This window comes from Rhinoraja longicauda, chromosome 37, assembly GCF_053455715.1.
Source record: "Rhinoraja longicauda isolate Sanriku21f chromosome 37, sRhiLon1.1, whole genome shotgun sequence".
NCBI lineage: Eukaryota > Metazoa > Chordata > Chondrichthyes > Rajiformes > Arhynchobatidae > Rhinoraja > Rhinoraja longicauda.
In genome coordinates this window covers 4065302-4084789 of record NC_135989.1, presented here as the reverse complement: position 1 = coordinate 4084789, position 19488 = coordinate 4065302, and the positions used below count along the sequence as shown (strand labels likewise).

Below are 19488 nucleotides of genomic sequence, written 5' to 3'. Positions count from 1 at the left end.
CCTGGTCAGAGTTACGGCACTGACAGTTTCCTCACTGCTTGACTGGGACGAGCTAGGCGCTAGTGTAAGGAAGAGCAGGGGGTCCCCCTTCCAGTACATAGAAACATAGAAACATAGAAAATAGGTGCAGGAGGAGGCCATTTGGCCCTTCGAGCCTGTACGCACCGCCATTCATTGTAATCATGGCTGATCATCCACAATCAGTAACCCGTGCCTGCCTTCTCCCCATATCCCTTGATTCCACTAGCCCCATGAGCTCTATCTAACATCTACCTCAATAGTGAGTTCCCAGCCAACAACGCCATGCCAGGATCACCATTCCCATGCTCCTTGTGGGATCTTGCTGTGCGTGAATGGTCTGCCTCATTCTCCACCCTCTGCAGACACCATCCCCTGGGACTGAGGTTGACTTTCTATCAGGTGGCGCAGCGGTAGAGTTGCCGCCTTACACGAATGCAGCGCCGGAGACCCGGGTTCCATCCCGACTACGGGTGCTGTCTGTACGGAGTTTGCACGTTCTCCCCGTGACCTGCGTGGGTTTTCTCCGAGATCTTCGGTTTCCTCCCACACTCCAAAGATGTTAATTGGCTTAGTAAATGTAAAAATTGTCCCTAGTGTGTGTAGGATAGTGTTAGTGTGCGGGGATCGCTGGTCGGTGTGGACCTAGGGGACCAAAACTAAAGTGCACTTGTTTGACTTGGACCCCAGATGTCGATGTGCGGGTCATTGGCGTGGCCAACCGGAGGCCCTCGCCACACGAGAGGTTAACGCTACGAGCAAAGAACAACACTCTGGATGTTTATATGACCACCGTGACTGGAGACCAACAAACAGGTGAGACTCGTGGTGCCAACTATCTCACTCCCAAATAAGGGACAAAAGGTGACGTCACCGCCCCGCGCCCCACGTGACCTCACCCAGCCAGCGGCCACGTGCTCCCGCTCCACCTAATAGCGGCCAACCGAGCCGGGTGGGCTGGTTGCTAGGCAACCTTCGGGCCTCTCGACCTACACTGTCCGGGCCTACGGCGGTCCCCGGGCCTACACTGTCCGGGCCTACAGTGTCCGGACCTACAGTGTCCGGGCCTACACTGTCTGGGCCTACAGTGTCCGGACCTGCAGTGTCTGGGCCTACACTGTCTGGGCCTACGGTGTCCGGGCCCACAGTGTCCGGGCCTACACTGGCCGGGCCTACGGTGTCCAGGCCTACAGAGTCCGGGCTACGGTCTCCGGGCCTAAGGTCTCCGGGCCTACAGTGTCCGGGCCTACAGCACCCGCCGAGCCTAATACTGGACAAGGGCGGTCCCCTACGGGACAAACCAATTTAGCCCAATATACGGGATGTCCCGGCTAATATGGGACAGTTGGCAACCGTAGGTGGGACTTACAGTCAGGATGTTGCCAGGACTCGAGGGCCTGAGCTACAGGGAGAGGCTGAGCAGGCTAGGACTTTATTCCTTGGAGTGCAGGAGGATGAGGGGTGATCTTATAGAGGTGTACAAAATCAGTTTATCATGATAATGATAAACTACACTAAGCTGTACTTAATTAAAGTAAACTAAAGTAGGGGACTCGGGTGGATGCACAAAGTCTCTTGCACAGAGCAGGGGAATCAAGAACCAGAGGACATAGGTTTAAGGTGAGAGAGGAAAGATTTAATAGGAACCTGAGGGGCATCTTTTTCCAGAGTAGTTTAATTTACTTTAGTTTAGTTTCGAGTCAATGGAAAGACAACACACACATTACATAGAAACATACCACGTAGAACAGATTAGTTTTAGTTTAGTTTAGTTTCGAGATACAGCATGGAAACAGGCCCTTCGACCCACCGGGTCCGCGCCACCCAGCGATCCCCGCACACTAACACTATCCTACACACATGATGGACAATGTTTACATTTACCAAGCCAACTAACCTACAAACCTGCACGCCTTTGGAGTGTGGGAGGAAACCGAAGATCTTGGGGAAAACCCACGCAGGTCACGGGGAGAACGTACAAACTCCGTACAGACGGCGCCCGTAGTCGGGATGGAACCCGGGTCTCCGGCGCTGTGAGGCAGCAACTCTACCGCTGGGCCACCGTGCGCCCTCTACTTTAGTTTACTTTAGTTTAGTAGAGTTTAGTCCAGTTTACTATTGTCTGTGTACTAAGGAACCATCATCATCATCATCAGGGGTAAAGGACTGATCAGTCTAAAGGAGGGTCCCAACCCAGACCGGCACCTAGTTTTGTACACAAAGGGTGGTGGGTGTACATCCCACTGTGTTCTCTGTCCCCACCCTCACTGTGCTCTCTTCCCCCCCCCCCACTGTCCTCTCCCCCCTCTTCGTGTTCTCTCTCTCCCCCCTCATTGTGCTCTCCCCCCCCACTCCGCCCTCTCTGTCCCCCTCACTGTGCTCTCTGTCCCCCTCCCTCACTGTGCTCTCTCCCCCCTTCACTGGTCTCTCCCCCCCCCCCCACTGTCCTCTCTCTCCCCACACCCCTCACTGTGCTCTCTCCCCCACCCTCTCCGCTCTCTCTCCCCCACCCTCTCCGTCCTCTCTCTCCCCCCCCACTGTTCTCTCTCTCTCCCCCCCTCACTGTTCTCTCTCTCTCCCCCCCTCACTGTTCTCTCTCTCTCCCCCCCTCACTGTTCTCTCTCTCTCTCCCCCCTCACTGTTCTCTCTCTCTCCCCCCTCACTGTTCTCTCTCCCCCCTCACTGTTCTCTCTCTCTCCCCCCCTCACTGTTCTCTCTCTCTCCCCCCCTCACTGTTCTCTCTCTCTCTCCCCCTCACTGTTCTCTCTCTCTCTCCCCCTCACTCTCTCTCTCTCCCCCCCTCACTGTTCTCTCTCTCTCCCCCCCTCACTGTTCTCTCTCTCTCCCCCCTCACTGTTCTCTCTCTCTCCCCCCCTCACTGTTCTCTCTCTCTCTCCCCCTCACTGTTCTCTCTCTCTCTCCCCCTCACTCTCTCTCTCTCTCCCCCCTCACTGTTCTCTCTCTCTCCTCCTCACTGTTCTCTCTCTCTCTCCCCCCTCACTGCTCTCTCTCTCCCCCCTCACTGTTCTCGCTCTCTCCCCCTCACTGTTCTCTCTCTCTCTCCCCCCGCACTGTTCTCTCTCTCCCCCCCTCACTGTGCTCTCCCCCCCCCACTGTTCTCTCCCTCTCTCCCCCCCTCACTGTTCTCTCTCTCCCCCCCCCACACCCTCTCCGCCCTCTCCCCGCACCCTCCCCCCCTCTCCGCCTTCTCTCCCCCCCCCTCTCCGTCCTCTCTCCCCCCCCCTCTCCGTCCTCTGTCCCCCCCTTCCTTGTTCTCTCTCTCCCCCACCCTCTCCATGTGCTCTCTCCGTCCCCCTCTCCGCTCTCTCTCTCCCACCCTCTCCGTCCTCTCTATCCCCCCCCCCGCACTGTGCTCTCTCTGCCCCCACCCTCTCCGTCCTCTCTCCCCCCTGACCGTGTTCTCTCCCCCCCCAGGTGCGGCAGTGGTGGTCTTCTTGTCCTACACGGACCTGCGTTCTCTCCAGGGGGGGGCGTTCTTGGCCGAGGGCCGGCCCCGGCCCCACCGCCTCACCTCCCCCGTCGTCTCCGTCGTCATCGGCAACCGCCATGCCCGTCAGCTCCGGGACACCATCAACATCACCCTGAGCCACACGGAGCAGCCCCAGGGCCAGGCCGAGGTGGGTAGCAGCTGCCCCTTGCCTTCCGGCTGCCCTTCACCCCCACCGTCCCCATCTTCGGCCACCGTGTGCGTGGGGGAGAGGGTGGGGGGGCCGAGGGTGTCCTGGTCGGGCTGCTCCTGGGCCTGGCCAAAATGGCCGTCCGCGAGTCACGGCACCAGGCGGAAGTGGGATCTGCCCGAGCCGGCTGCCCGCCCTGTTTCCGGGGTAACGTCCGCGTCCGGGAGGGGTTAGAGAGGGACCACGCGCTGCCCACGTGCACCCTGGGGGGTTTCCGGGACCGCTGGGCACCGCGGGGTGGGGGGGAGGGGGGGGGGAATGCATCCTGGACAAGGATGGTGATATAGTTATTTGTAAATTTAGACAATAGACAATAGGTGCAGGAGGAGGCCATTCGGCCCTACGAGCCAGCCGCCATTTAATCTGATCATGGCTGATCATTCTCAATCAGTACCCCGTTCCTGCCTTCTCCCCATACCCCCTGACTCCGCTATCCTTAAGAGCTCTATCTAGCTCTCTCTTGAATGCATTCAGAGAATTGGCCTCCACTGCCTTCTGAGGCAGAGAATTCCACAGATTCACAACTCTCTGAATGAAAACGTTTTTCCTCATCTCCGTTCTAAATGGCCGACCCCTTATTCTTAAACTGTGGCCGCTGGTTCTGGACTCCCCCAACATTGGGAACATGTTTCCTGCCCCTAACGTGTCCAACCCCTTAATAATCTTATATGTTTCGATAAGATCCCCTCTCATCCTTCTAAACATGGCTGATCATCCACAATCAGTTCCTGCTTTCTCCCCATATCCCTTGATTCCGTTAACCCAAAGAGCTAAATCGAACTCTCTCATGAAAACATCCAGTGAATTGGCCTCCACTGCCTTCTGTGGCAGTGAATCCCACAGATTCACAAGTGTCTGGGTGAAAGAGTTTCTCCTCACCTCAGTCCTAAATGGCTTTCTCCCCATATCCCTTGATCCCATTAAGCCTAAGAACTAAATCTGACTCTCTCTTGAATACATCCATTATAATAATGGAATAAATTGTTTTGGGTTGTGTAGAAGTGCAGGGAAGCTGAGGGTTGACATTTAACGGCTGTGATCTGTGTTTGGTGCAGGGGTCGGTGGGCGAAGGGCGGCCATTTTGTGTTTACTGGAACCATTCTGAATCGTCTTCAAGCCACTGGTCGCCGGAGGGGTGTGAAGTCATTCAGTCCAACAGCACGCACACGACCTGTGGCTGCCATCACCTCTCCAGCTTCGCTCTGCTCATCGCCACCAACAAGGTAACCCCAACCCCCCACTGTCGCCATCTTTGGCCACCCTGTGCGTGGGGGAGAGGGTGGGGGGGGCCGAGGGTGTCCTGGTCGGGCTGCTCCTGGGCCTGTCCAAGATGGCCGTCCGCGAGTCACGGCGCCAGGCGGAAGAGGGCTCTGCCCGAGCCGGCTGCCCGCCCCGTTTCCAGGGTTACATCCGCGCCCGGGTGGGGTTAGAGAGGGACCACGCGCTGTCCACGGGCACCCTGGGGGGTTTCCGGGACCGCTGGGGGTGGGGAATGCATCCTGGACAAGGACTGTAAGATAGTTGTATAATAGTTTATCGTTTGTCTCGTGTAATGGCGGCGGGTTCTGTTGTGGTTTTATTGTGTTGTATATATTATTTTAATATTTGAATAAATATTTTTGATGAATAATTTTAACAAAGCAAGGTAACCCACCAGGACCTGAGACATCTCATCGTTAAAGCCAGCGTCCCACCGAACCGTGCGCCCATCCAAAACGTTCTTCAACGCCACTATCGTATCTGCCTCCGCCACCACCCCTGGCAGCACGTTCTAGGCCCCCTCATCCCATTCACATCCCTCCTCATCCCTCTATTTGGAGGGCGGTCACGGTGGCGCAGCGGTAGAGTTGCTGCCTTACAGTTAATGCAGCGCCGGAGACCCGGGTTCCATCCCGACTACGGGCACCGTCTGTACAGAGTTTGTACGTTCTCCCCGTGACCTGTGTGGGTTTTCTCCGAGATCTTCGGTTTCCTCCCACACTCCAAAGCCCTTTGGCCCACCATCTACACCGACCTGTAGGGTTGCCAACTGTCCCGTATTAGCCGGGACATCCTATATTTTGGGCTAAATTGGTTTGTCCCGTACGGGACCGCCCTTGTCCCCTATTAGGCCCGGACCGCACTATAGGCCCAGACGCTGTGGGCCCAGACGCTGTAGGCCGGGACGCTGTAGGCCCAGACGCTGTAGGCCCAGACGCTGTAGGCCCGGACGCTGTAGGCCTGGACGCTGTAGGCCCGGACGCTGTAGGCCCGGACGCTGTAGGCCGGGACGCTGTAGGCCCAGACGCTGTAGGCCCGGACACTGTAGGCCCAGGCACTGTAAGCCCGGATGCTATAGGCCCTGAAGCTGTAGGCCTGGTTGCGTAGCAACCCGCCTCTTCGTGACCTGCATGGGTTTTCTCCGAGATCTTCGGTTTCCTCCCCCACTCCAAAGACGTGCAGTTTTGTAGGTTATTTGGCTTGGTAAATGTAAACATTGTCCTTAGTGGGTGTAGCGTGGTGTTAGTGTGCGAGGATCGCTGGGCGGCGCGGACCCGGTGGGCCGAAGGGCCTGTTTCCGCGCTGTATCTCTAAACTAAACTAAACTAAAACTAATCTGTTCTACGTGGTATGTTTCTATGTAATGTGTGTGTTGTCTTTCCGTTGACTAGTTAGCACACAACAAAAGCTTTTCACTGTACCTCGGCACATAAACTACACTGATACTGTGGGATTGGGGAAGGAGACTTTGTTGCAACTGTGCTTTGTGCTTGTGTGGCAGGACTGGTCGGACCAGGATGGGACCCTGGCAATGATCACTCTGATTGGGCTCAGCATCTCGCTGGCGTGCCTGGCCCTCGCGATCGCTACCTTCCTGTGCTGCGTGCAGACCCGCAACCTGCACGTCACCATCCACATCAACCTGTGTGTCACCATGTTCCTGGGAGAGCTCCTCTTCCTGCTTGGGGTCGAGTGGACCAGCAACAAGGTGAGAGGAGAGACAGGCCGGCACGGTGGCACAGCATAGTCACGTGGGGCGCGGGGCGGTGACGTCACCTTTTGTCCCTTATTTGGGAGTGAGGAAGTTGGCAACCGCTAGTGGGGATGGTACTGGTGTGACCGTGTTACAGGCTCTGTGTGGGGTGGGGTGGGGATGGTACTGGTGTGACTGTACGCTGTGTTACAGGCCCTGTGTGGGGTAGTGGCGGGCTGGTGTGTGGGGTGGGGTGGAGGGAGCACTAACATTGACTGTACCCTGTGTTGCAGGCCCTGTGCGGGGTAGTGGCGTGGTGGGGATGGTACTGGTGTGACTGTACCCTGTGTTACAGGCCCTGTGTGGGGTGGTGGCAGGCTGGTGTGTGGGGTGGGGATGGTACTGGTGTGACTGTACACTGTGTTGCAGGCCCTGTGTGGGGTAGTGGCGGGCTGGTGTGTGGGGTGGGGTGGAGGGAGCACTAACAGTGACTGTACCCTGTGTTGCAGGCCCTGTGTGGGGTAGTGGCGGGGTGGGGATGGTACTGGTGTGACTGTACGCTGTGTTACAGGTCCTGTGTGGGGTAGTGGCGGGCTGCCTGCACTACCTGTTCCTGGTGGCGTGTGCGTGGATGTGCGTGGAGGGCCTCTACCTGCATGCGATGGTGCGGAACCTGCAGCACGTCAGCACGGCGGCCACCCACAGGGCCCTGCGCTGGTTCATGTACCCCTTCAGCTACGGGCTGCCCGGCTTCATCGTGACCGTGTCCGTGGCAACACGCCCGGCCGGCTACGGATCACGCCAGCAGTAAGTATGACCGAGCGGCACGTCACCGTCATGCGTGGCGAGTCACGGTCACGCCCAATGTATGCAAAGAGTCACCACATAAAGGGCGCCGACAAAGCGGCAACATACCCACGCTGCCCCCCACCCACAACGGCCGCCACTCACTCTGGGTCCCCCTTTGTTCCCCCCCCCACAGCGCCCCCCTCACCAGGTCCCCCTTTGTACCTACCCCCCCCCCCCCCCACATCGGCCGCCCCTCACTCCGGGTCCCCCTTTGTTCCCCCCCACAGCAGTCCCCCCACTCCGGGTCCCCATTTGTCCCTCCCCCACACAGCGCCCCCCCCCCTCTCTGGGCCCCCCTCTGTTCCCCACGCAGCCCGATCTCAACCACCAGCAGCCTGATTGATCCCAGGTGGGTGGGGGTGGGAGTGGGGTGGGGGTGGGGTTTGGGGTGGGTGGGGGTGGGTTTGGGGTGGGGGTGGGTGGGTTGGGGGTAGGTGGGGTTGTGGGTGGGGGTGGGTGGAGGTAGGTGGGGTTGTGGGCTGGGATGGGTGGGGTGGGGGTGGGGGGGCTGTGTGCCTGGTAGTTGAGGATGATAATGTTGTCATTTGATGATGGATGATCGATGTTTGCAGGGGTAGTTTTGATCTTCCCTGTATTTCATAACTGAGATTATTTAAATAAAAGCTCCTTGTTCAGGAAGAAAACACATTCGGTGGCTTAGAGTCATATAGTTGTAGCGGGCAGAATCCGGACCTTCAGCCCAACTCATGGATTCCGACCAAGATGCCCCCATCTCAGTTCGTCCCACTTGCCCACATTTGGCCCATACCCCTCTAAACCTTTTCTACCCATGTACCTGTGCAAGTCTCTTTCAAATGTTGTTATAACATCTGCCTCAACTACCTCCTCTGGCAGCTTGTTTTGGGTGGCGGTTTCTGTCGTGTGATAGTTATCATGTTCCACTCACACACGAAAGGTTCGATCCTGGGCAGGAACATCATTTTGGGCGGTCATGGTGGCGCGGCGGTAGAGTTGCCGCCTTACAGCGAATGCAGCGCCGGAGACCCGGGTTCCATCCCGACTGCGGGCGCCATCTGTACGGAGTTTGCACGTTCTCCCCGTGACCTGCGTGGGTTTTCTCCGAGATCTTCGGTTTCCTCCCACACTCCAAAGACGTGCAGGTTTGTAGGTTAATTGGCTTGGTAAATGTAAAAATTGTCCCTAGTGTGTGTAGGATAGTGTTAGTGTGCAGGGATTGCTGGTCGGCATGCTATCCTTATGAGCTCTATCTAGCTCTCTCTTGAATGCATTCAGAGAATTGGCCTCCACTGCCTTCTGAGGCAGAGAATTCCACAGATTTACAACACTCCGACTGAAAAAGTTTTTCCTCGTCTCCGTTCTAAATGGTCTACCCCTTATTCTTAAACTGTGGCCCCTTGTTCTGGACTCCCCCAACATCGGGAACATGTTTCCTGCCTCTAACGTGTCCAACCCCTTAATAATCTTATATGTTTCGATAAGATCCCCTCTCATCCTTCTAAATTCCAGTGTATACAAGCCTCGTCGCTCCAGTCTTTCAACATATGACAGTCCCGCTATTCTGGGAATTAACCTAGTAAACCTATGCTTTGTGTTGGTTTGTGATTGTGTGTGAAATTGTTTATTTTTATTGCTTTATTGCTGGACTGTGGATGACCTTTCATTTCGCTGCACATCTTGTGACAAATAAACTTGACTTGACTTGACTTGGTTGCCCCTGTGTTTCTTATCTAACATCAACACTTCCTTTCTCTCTTTTAGCTGCTGGTTGTCAATTGATAAAGGACTTATCTGGAGTTTCATTGGCCCTGTCTGTGCGATCATCTTGGTAACTACACCATCAGATATTTGTTTGTAATATCTTTCATACTTTGTTCTTTATCTCTCTACATCACCGTCTATATCTCTCCGTTCCCTCTCCCCTGACTTTCATTCTGAAGAAGGGTCTCGACCCGAAACGTCACCCATTCCTTCTCTCCAGAGATGCTGCCCGACCCGCTGAGTTACTGCAGCATTTTGTGTCCATCAGATATCTAGGGTTAGGGTTAGGTTCATTATTATCACAGTTTACTGTTTACAATTTGTGTAAGAAAATAACAACTGCAGATGCTGGTACAAATCGAAGGTATTTCTTCACAAAATACTGGAGTAACTCAGCAGGTCAGGCAGCATCTCAGGAGAGAAGTAATGGGTGACGTTTCGGGTCGAGACCCTTCTTCAGACAGAAGAAGAGTCTCGACCCGAAACGTCACCTATTCCTTCTCTCCTGAGATGCTGCCTGACCTGCTGAGTTACTCCAGCACTAAATACTGTTTACAGTTTAGTTTATTGTCACGTGTACTGAGGTACAGTGAACAGCTTTTGTTGCGTGCTAACCAGCCAGCGGAAAGACAATACATGATTACAATCGAGCAGCCCACAGTGTATATGTGTTGTGGCAGGAGTGGAGATTTAATAGTGTGGAGCGAGTGTAATATGTGATTGTATATCTGCTTCTGTGGCTAGCACACAAATAGTGGCCTGGGTTGGGCGCCATAGAAACATAGAAAATAGGTGCAGGAGGAGGCCATTTGGCCCTTCGAGCCAGCACCGTCATTCATTGTGATCATGGCTGATCATCCACAATCAGTAACCCGTGCCTGCCTTCTCCCCATATCCCTTGATTCCACTAGCCCCTAGAGCTCTATCTAACTCTCTTTTAAATTCATCCAGTGAATCGGCCTCCACTGCCCTCTGTGGCAGAGAGTTCCACAAATTCACAACTCTCTGGGTGAAAAACTTTTTTCTCAACTCTGTTTTAAATGGCCTCCCCTTTATTCTTAGACTGTGTGGCCCCTGGTTCTGGACTCCCCCAACACTGGGAACTAGGATAAAACTAGAATACGGTGATCGATGGTCGATGTGGGCTGATGGCCTATTTCTGCCCTGTATAAGTGTAAATTGTCCCTAGTGTGTGTAGGATAGTGTTAGTGTGCGGGGATCGCTGGTCGGCGCGGACCCGGCGGGCCGAAGGGCCTGTTTCCTCGCTGTATCTCTAAAGGAAAACTAAAACTAATGATAAACACATCAATGGTGAATGCGAGGCCCCAGATAGACTGATCATGGTTCAACCCTCTGCCAATGGCTGCCTGTGTTGTTGTCACACACGCTTGTCCCCCTTTGCTCTCTCCGCAGTTTAACATGGCTCTGTTTATCATCACCCTCGGGATGTTGAGAAGGCAGATCACACGGCTGAACACGCAGGTCACAAAGATCAAGGACATGAGGTGGGTGGTGCTGGAATTGCCCAGAACACATTGGAACGTAGAAACATAGACAACAGGTGCTCCTGTTGGCCCTTCGAGCCAGCACCGCCATTCATTGTGATCATGGCTGACCATCCACAATTAGTAACCCGTTCCTGCCTTCTCCCCGTATCCCTTGATTCCACTAGCCCCTAGAGCTCTATCTAACTCTCTTTTAAATCCATCCAGTGAATTGGCCTCCACTGCCCTCTGTGGCAGAGAATTCCACAAATTCACAACTCTCTGGGTGAAAAAGTTTCTTCTCACCTCAGTTTTAAATGGCCTCCCCTTTATTCTAAGACTGTTTGGCCCCTGGTTCTGGACTCCCCCAACATTGGGAACATTTTTCCCGCATCTAGCTTGTCCAGTCCTTTTATAATTTTATACGTCTCTATAAGATCCCCTCTCATCCTTCTAAACTCCAGTGAATACAAGCCCAGTCTTTCCAATCTTTCCTCATAGGACAGTTCAATTCTATAGGAGTAGAATTATGATAAGATGCTGATACATTATCGTCCGTTATCGCTGGGTGCAGTGAAATTCCTTGTGTTTTCGCATGCAGAGTACATATAAGAGCCAGTTTACAGTTTAGTTTATTGTCACGTGTACCGAGGTACAGTGAAAAGCCTTTGTTGCTGGTGAACCAGTCAGTGGAAAGACAGCACGGTGATTACAATCGAGATACAAAGGCATTGACAAAGTTACAGAAAGTACTCATCCCTTCTTTGTCCCCCATGCCAGGCCCCCCTTCATTCTCAGTGACCCTCCCCCCCCCCCCCCCCCCCCCCCCACACTGGGTCCTCCTTAGTTCTTGGTGGCACCCCACACCGGGTTCCCCTTCCATCACTGCGCCACCCCTCCCCCCCCCCCCCCACATTGGGTCCTTCTTTGTTCTCCCCCCCCCCCCATGCTGGATCCCCATTAGTTTAGTTTAGTTTAGCTTAGAAATACAGCGCGGAAACAGGCCCTTCGGCCCACCGGGTCCGCGCCGACCAGCGATCCCCACACACTAACACTACCCTACACACACTAGGACAATTTTTACATTTACACCAAGCCAATTAACCTAGAAACCTGCACGTCTTTGGAGTGTGGGAGGAAACCGAAGATCTCGGAGAAAACCCACGCAGGTCACGGGGAGAACGTACAAACTCCGTACAGACGGCGCCCGTAGTCGGGATGGAACCCGGGTCTCCGGCGCTGCATTCGCTGTAAGGCGGCAACTCTACCGCTACACCTAGTGCTCAGTGACACCCACCCTCCCCACACTAGGCCCTCCTTAGCTCTCGCTCCACCTCAACCCGACCCACTCCGACCTAGGGGCTACCACCTCGAGGTTTCGACCCCAAGGATTGCAACTCCAGCACGCCCACCGGCACCTCCAGGCCACTCGGCCCATCGAGATTGCTCTGCCATCTGGTCATGGCTGATGGGGCTTCCAGGCTTGGTGCACCCTCTCACCTTCTCTTGAGGCACCTGGGTAGTGGGACCACTGTGCAGAGGCACTACCCAGGTGTATCTCTAAACTAAACTAAACTAAACTAAAGAGATGGGATGGAAAAGCAGATAAATTGACCTGGATTCCAACATAGCCAACAGATGATGGAAAAAGCCCAGGACACAGTTTAGTTTAGTTTAGTTTAGTTTAGTTTAGTTTAGTTTAGTTTCATGAGATAGGGCAGAAACAGGCCTTCAGCCCACCAAGTCCACATCCACCATCGATCACCGTATTCTAGTTTTATCTTGCCCACTTGGCACAATTTACAGAAGCCAATCAACCTACAAACCCGCACGTCTTTAGAGTGTGGGGGGAAACCGGAGCACCCGGAGTAAACCCATGCAGGTCACGGGGAGAACGTACAAACTCCAAGAGGCTGATTTCTGGGTTAGGAGTAAGAGGTTTGCGGGAAATCTGAGGAAGAATTTCCTTCACTCTGAGTGAATGGTGAAGACAGAGGCTTCACTGCCTCCCACCACAGAAGGAGGAGGAGGAGTTGTTCAGTTGTTAGTTAATTGCCCTCTGTAAATTGTTCCAAGCGTATCGGCAGTGGATTGGAAAGTGTGATAACATAGAACTAGTTATCCCACTAGTTCTCCGGGTGCTTCGATTTGATCGCTGGTCGGCCTGGCCTCGGTGGGCTGAAGGACCTGTTCCCATCCGGTATCTCCAAACTAAACTAAATATCCCCAGCGCCGATCTGACCTACAGGGATCGATGCCCTGAGCAACATCATCAACATCGTGTCATCGAGTGATACAGCGAGGAAACAGGCCCTTCGACCCAACTTGCCACACCTGCCAACAATGTCCCAGCTACCCTAGTCCCACCTGCCTGCGCCTGGCCCATATCCCTCCAAACCTGTCCTATCCATGTACCTGTCCAACTGTTTCATAAATGTTGGGATAGTCCCGGCCTCAACTACCTCCTCTGGCAGCTTGTTCCATACACCCACCACCCTCTGTGTGAAAAAGTTATCCCTCAGATTCCTATTAAATCTTTTTCCCTTCATCTCAAATCTATGTCCTCTGGTCTTCGATTCACCTACTCTGGGCAAGAGACTCTGCCCGATCTATTCCTCTCATGATTTTGTACACCTCTATAAGATCTCCCCTCATCCTCCTGCGCTCCATGGAATAGAGACCCAGCCTACTCAACCTCTCCCTGTAGCTCAGGCCCTCGAGTCCTGGCCACATCCTCGTGAATCTTCTCTGTGCCCTTTCACAGTGAATGGAGGATGATGGAGCAAAATATCTCCTCCTGTTCTTTTTGGTTTTCATGAAAAGATCGTTATGCCTGAGCAGCAGAAGAATCAGCGGTCATGGATATGTGTAGGAAGGAACTGCAGATGCTGGTTTAAAGTCTCAGAGTCGAGAGTCTATCTTTTCCCCTGCACCTTAAAGATGTGGGCAGGAGCAATGAGGGGTGGCCTGATCCCAGGGTGCCAACTATCCCGCATTAGCCGGGACATCCCGTATATTGGGCTAAATTGGTTTGTCCCGTACGGGACCGCCCTTGTCCCGTATTAGACCTGGGGGACACTGTAGGCCCGGACACTGTAGGCCCGGACACTGCAGGCCCGGACAGTGTAGGCCCGGACAGTGTAGGCCCGGACACTGTAGGCCCGGACACTGTAGGCCCGGACAGTGGAGGCCTGGACAGTGGAGGCCTGGACAGTGGAGGCCCGGACAGTGGAGGCCCGGACAGTGGAGGCCCGGACACTACAGGCCCGGACTGTGTAGGCCTGCAGCCCCGGGCACCCAACCTAACGGAGGTTGCGTAGCAAACCACCTCCCGGCCCGGGCGGCCGCCATTGGTGGAGCGGGAGCACGTGGCCGCTGGTTGGGTGAGGTCACGTGGGGCGCGGGGCGGTGACGTCACCTTGTCCCTTATTTGGGAGTGAGAAAGTTGGCAACCCTACCTGACTTGTCTCCCTGACCTTCCCGCAGGATGCTGACGCTGAAGGCCATTGCCCAGGGCCTGGTGCTGGGCTGCACCTGGATCCTCAGCCTCTTCCACTTCCAGGACTCCACCACGGTGCTCACCTACCTGTTCACCATCGTCCACAGCCTGCAGGGCATGCTCATCTTCCTCATCCTCTGTGTCATTAACCCACAGGTACCGTCCGACCCACCCCCCACTGTGGTCTCAGTGCAAGGTCCCCACTCTGAACACCATCCCCCCCTCCCCTCACTCAGTCCATCCCCACCTCAATCTCCACCCCATTTCCCCATCACCTCCATCCCCACCCACACTCACTCCACTCCTCCCTCCCTCCCTCTCCCTCATCTCCCCCATCCCTCCCACCTCCCCTCCATCTCCCTGCTCTCCTCCCCTCCATCTCCCTCCCCACCTCCTCCACCCACTTCCAATCCCACTCTACCTCCCTCCCCCCCTCCATCTCCCTCCACCTCCTCCTACTCTCTCCCCATTCCTCCCCCCCTCCTCCCCTACACCCTACTCTCTCCCCCTTCCCCCCTCTCCCCCCCCCTCTCCGCCTCCCCTACCCCTCCCCGTGTGCTGACCCCTGTGTTGCCCCCTGTAGGTGAGGGAGGGCTACCGCCGTTGCTGGAGCCGAGCGTGCGGCAACTGGAGGAGCAGCTTCACCGACACGGCCTCCACCAGCCAGCCGCCGGCCAGCCCTCTGGTGAGTGCCCCACACCCCCACCCACCGCCCAACGCCACCTTGTTTGTCCCTCACCCCCTCCCCCACCACAGCGCCACCCTGTGTGTCCCTCACCCCCACCTAGCGCCCTGGTGAGCGCCCCCCGCTGCCACCCCCACCCCCACCACAGCGCCACCCTGTGTGTCCCTCACCCCCACCCAGCGCCCAGCGCCCTGGTGAATGCCCCCCGCTGCCACCCCCACCCCCACCCCCACCCCACCCAGCGCCCTGGTGAGTGCCCCCCGCTGCCACCCCACCCAGCGCCCAGCGCTGCCCTGTGTGTCCCTCACCCCCACCCCCGCCCAGTGCCACCCTGTGTGTCCCTCACCCCCACCCCCACCCAGCGCCCTAGTGAGTGCCCCCCGCTGCCACCACCGCCCAGCGCCCAGTGCCACCCTATGTGTCCATCAACCCCACCCCCACCAGCGCCACCCTGTTTGTCCCTCTTCCCACCCACCCCCACCCAGCGCCACCCTGTGTGTCCATCAACCCCACCCCCACCCAGCACCACCCTGTGTGTTCCTCACCCCCACCCCCACCCAGTGCCACCCTGTGTGTTCCTCACCCCCACCCCCACCCTGGGCCCCAATGAAGCATGTGAGCTGGGGCTTAGGAAAGGGCAGATCGTTCCCCATGCACGGCACGGTGGCGCAGTAACTGCTGCACAGCGCCAGAGACCCCGGTTCAATCCCCACCACAGAGTATATTATATTATTATATTATAGTATAGTATATTATTTTATTATATTATATTATTATATCATAATTATATTATAGTATATTATTTTATATATCATATTATATTATTATATCATATCATATCATATATTATATTATATTATTTTATATATCATATCATATTATATATCATATATTATATTACATTATATTATATTACATTACATTACATTACATTACATTACATTACATTATATTATATTATATTATATTATATATTATATTATATTATATTACATTATATTATATTATATTATATATTATATTATATTATAAAAGAAAAGATACTGTCTGGGCTGCCACGTGACCATCTAGAGGCTAACCATAAGACACACACCCAGGTCTGATCACCCTGGGGTGGGCCTGCCTCGACTTAGGGTGTCTTGTGATAAAAGGCCGAAACACCCAGTGACGTTGAGGTACACAACTGAAGATGTGTCTGAATGGTAGCAACATCACCTAGTGGTCACCCCCAAGAACAACACCAGTCAATTGTAGTGCAAACCTTAGGGATTGTAACATCTAGTACTACTAATCAATCTTATATTATATTATATTGCATTATATTATATTGTGTTATATTATATTATATTATATTGTATTATATTATATTACATTTTGTTATATCATATTATATTATATTATATTATATTATATTATATTATATTATATATCATATTATATTATATTATATTATATTGCATTATATTATATTATATTGTGTTATATTATATTATATTATATTATATTACATTTTGTTATATTATATTATATTATATTATATTATATTACATTATATTATGTTATATTATATTATATTATATTATATTATATTATATTATATTATATTATATTATATTATATTACGTTATATTATATTACATTTTGTTATATTATATTATATTATATTATATTATATTACATTATATTATATTATATTACATTGTGTTATATTATATTATATTATATTATATTATATTATATTATATTATATTATATTATATTATATTACATTATATTATATTATATTATATTATATTATATTATATTATATTATATTATATTATATTATATTATATTACATTATATTATATTATATTATATTATATTATATTACATTGTGTTATATTATATTATATTATATTATATTATATTATATTATATTACATTATATTATATTATATTATATTATATTATATTATATTATATTACATTATATTATATTATATTATATTATATTATATTATATTATATTATATTATATTATATTACATTATATTATATTATATTATATTATATTATATTATATTACATTATATTATATTATATTACATTATATTATATTATATTATATTATATTATATTATATTATATTATATTATATTATATTATATTATATTATATTATATTATATTACATTATATTATATTACATTGTGTTATATTATATTATATTATATTATATTATATTACATTATATTATATTATATTATATTATATTATATTATATTATATTATATTATATTATATTACATTATATTATATTATATTATATTATATTATATTATATTATATTATATTATATTATATTATATTATATTATATTATATTATATTATATTATATTACATTATATTATATTATATTATATTATATTATATTATATTATATTACATTGTGTTATATTATATTATATTATATTATATTATATTACATTATATTATATTATATTATATTATATTATATTATATTATATTACATTATATTATATTATATTATATTATATTATATTATATTATATTATATTATATTATATTATATTATATTATATTATATTATATTATATTATATAGTGAGAGAGGGAAGCAAGGGCTACTTGAAGTTAGAGAAGTCAGTGTTCATACCGCTGGGGTGTAAACTACCCAAGCGAAATATGAGGTGCTGTTCCTCCACTTTGCGCTGGGCCTCACTCTGACAGTGGAGGAAGCCCAGGACAGAAAGGTCAGTGTGGGGATGGGAGGGGGAGTTGAAGTGTTTGGCAACTGGGAGACCAGGTAGGTCCAGGGTATATCTGATCTGTTTGGATAGCGTGCAGCCTTTCCCTGTACCTCTGTGCATGTGTAATGAACCAAAGTCTAAGCCGGGGATGGGGTCTGCTTGTTCCAACAGCTCGAGAAGGTCCAGTAGAACGTCCAGTAGAACGGCGTGACGTGGAGGTTGGTGGTGAGGTACGAGACCTAGTCATGACGGATGTCATGGCCAACACTAGCGTGAAGCCCATCGTCATTCTGCCCCACCAGATATCGGGACCCCCTCTCCCACCGCCACTCCTCCTGCAGACCTCTCCGTCGCCAGATGTTTACAAGCATTTTCCAGATGTGGCTCGCTGATGTATTGAATATCCCTCCTCATGTGCCAACACAACTTGGAAGGTCGAAAGCACTGTGAACAAAAACTGTCCTAATAAAATTAAAATAGGGCGGTCACGGTGGCACAGCGGTAGAGTTGCGGCCTTACAGCGCTTACAGCGCCAGAGACCCGGGTCCCATCCCGACTACGGGTGCTGTCTTGTACGTTCTCCCCGTGACCTGCGTGGGTTATCCAGATGTTTCTTAAATGTTGCGATGGTACCAACTCTTACACGGTCCATGGATAGGACAGGTTTGGAGGGATATGGGCCAAACGCGGGCAGGTGGGACAGATGTTCGCAGCGTCATGAAGAACTGGACTCACACATCTCGGCCCTTTGGCGGAATGATCCGGTACAATTGGACTCCTCTCGGAGGCCGTGCCCTCTGCTGCTCCGGCAAAATTGGGTGGCGCAGCGGTAGAGTTGCTGCCTTACAGCGAATACATCGACGGAGTCCCGGGTTCCATCCCGACTACGGGTGCTGTCTGTACGGAGTTTGTACGTTCTCCCCGTGACCTGCGTGGGTTTTCACCGAGATCTTCGGTTTCCTCCCACACTCCAAAGACGTGCAGGTTTGAAGGTTAATTGGCTTGGTAAATGTAAAAATTGTCCCTAGTGGGTGTAGGATAGTGTTAATGTGCAGGGATCGCTGGTCGGCGCGGACCCGGTGGGCCGAAAGGGCCTGTTTCCGCGCTGTATCTCTAAACTAAACTAAACTAAACTAAGCTAAATCCAGAAAGGCTCTGGAACCAAGAGAAAAATCAGTTTCACCTGGAGTTTAGTCCATTTATAGAAGGAGTAAAAAGTTGCCTCTCAGGACATGCCTCTATAAATCTGTGACCAAGCAGTATATCAGTATTCAGCGAGTTAAATCAGCAAAAACTAGATAACAATGCGTTTTTCACTCCCCTCAAACATTGAAAAGCACTATCTTATTACTATTCGGAGATCAGATACCATGCCATTGTGAAAAACAGCAATGAAAATGTATATTAATTTTATCTCAAACTAGACCAAGTTGGGCCCAAACCTCTCCTGCAGCACCCTCTCCCCCCTCCCTCCTTCCCCCCTCCCCCCCTCCTTCCCCCCTCCCTCCTCCCCTCCCCCTCCCAGCCCCTCCTCCCCCTCCCTCCAACCCCCTTCCCCTCCCCCCACTCCATCCCCCTCAACCCCCCTCATCCTCCCTCTCTCCACCCCCTCCCTCCTTAGGAGATAGATTTAAACTTTAAAATGTGAATAACTTTCAAAATATAACTCCGATTTCAATGAAATCTCTTCCATTAGCACCAAAGGGATGACGGATCCCTTTGAGTAAGGTGGGCCTAAACCTGTCGCGCTATCGTGTACCGTTTTGACTGTAGTTCAGGAACAAACAACAAACAAACGAGAGTTTTAGTA

At 50.9% G+C, this 19488-nt stretch overlaps 1 protein-coding gene across 1 annotated transcript in view; it reads left to right on the top strand.

Moving 5' to 3' along the window:
- The window catches only part of LOC144610566 (adhesion G protein-coupled receptor E3-like), a 34875-nt gene extending 16740 nt beyond the window's left edge, over nt 1-18135 (top strand). Inside the window, exons 9-18 of the mRNA XM_078429373.1 lie at nt 709-834; nt 3454-3656; nt 4772-4939; nt 6478-6684; nt 7241-7476; nt 9259-9325; nt 10672-10763; nt 14229-14397; nt 14825-14926; nt 17850-18135. Coding sequence (XP_078285499.1) covers nt 709-834; nt 3454-3656; nt 4772-4939; nt 6478-6684; nt 7241-7476; nt 9259-9325; nt 10672-10763; nt 14229-14397; nt 14825-14926; nt 17850-17867 — 1388 coding nt within the window. The 3' untranslated portion in view covers nt 17868-18135. The remainder of the gene's footprint in view (nt 1-708; nt 835-3453; nt 3657-4771; nt 4940-6477; nt 6685-7240; nt 7477-9258; nt 9326-10671; nt 10764-14228; nt 14398-14824; nt 14927-17849) is intronic.
- Nucleotides 18136-19488: the final 1353 nt, after the last annotated feature.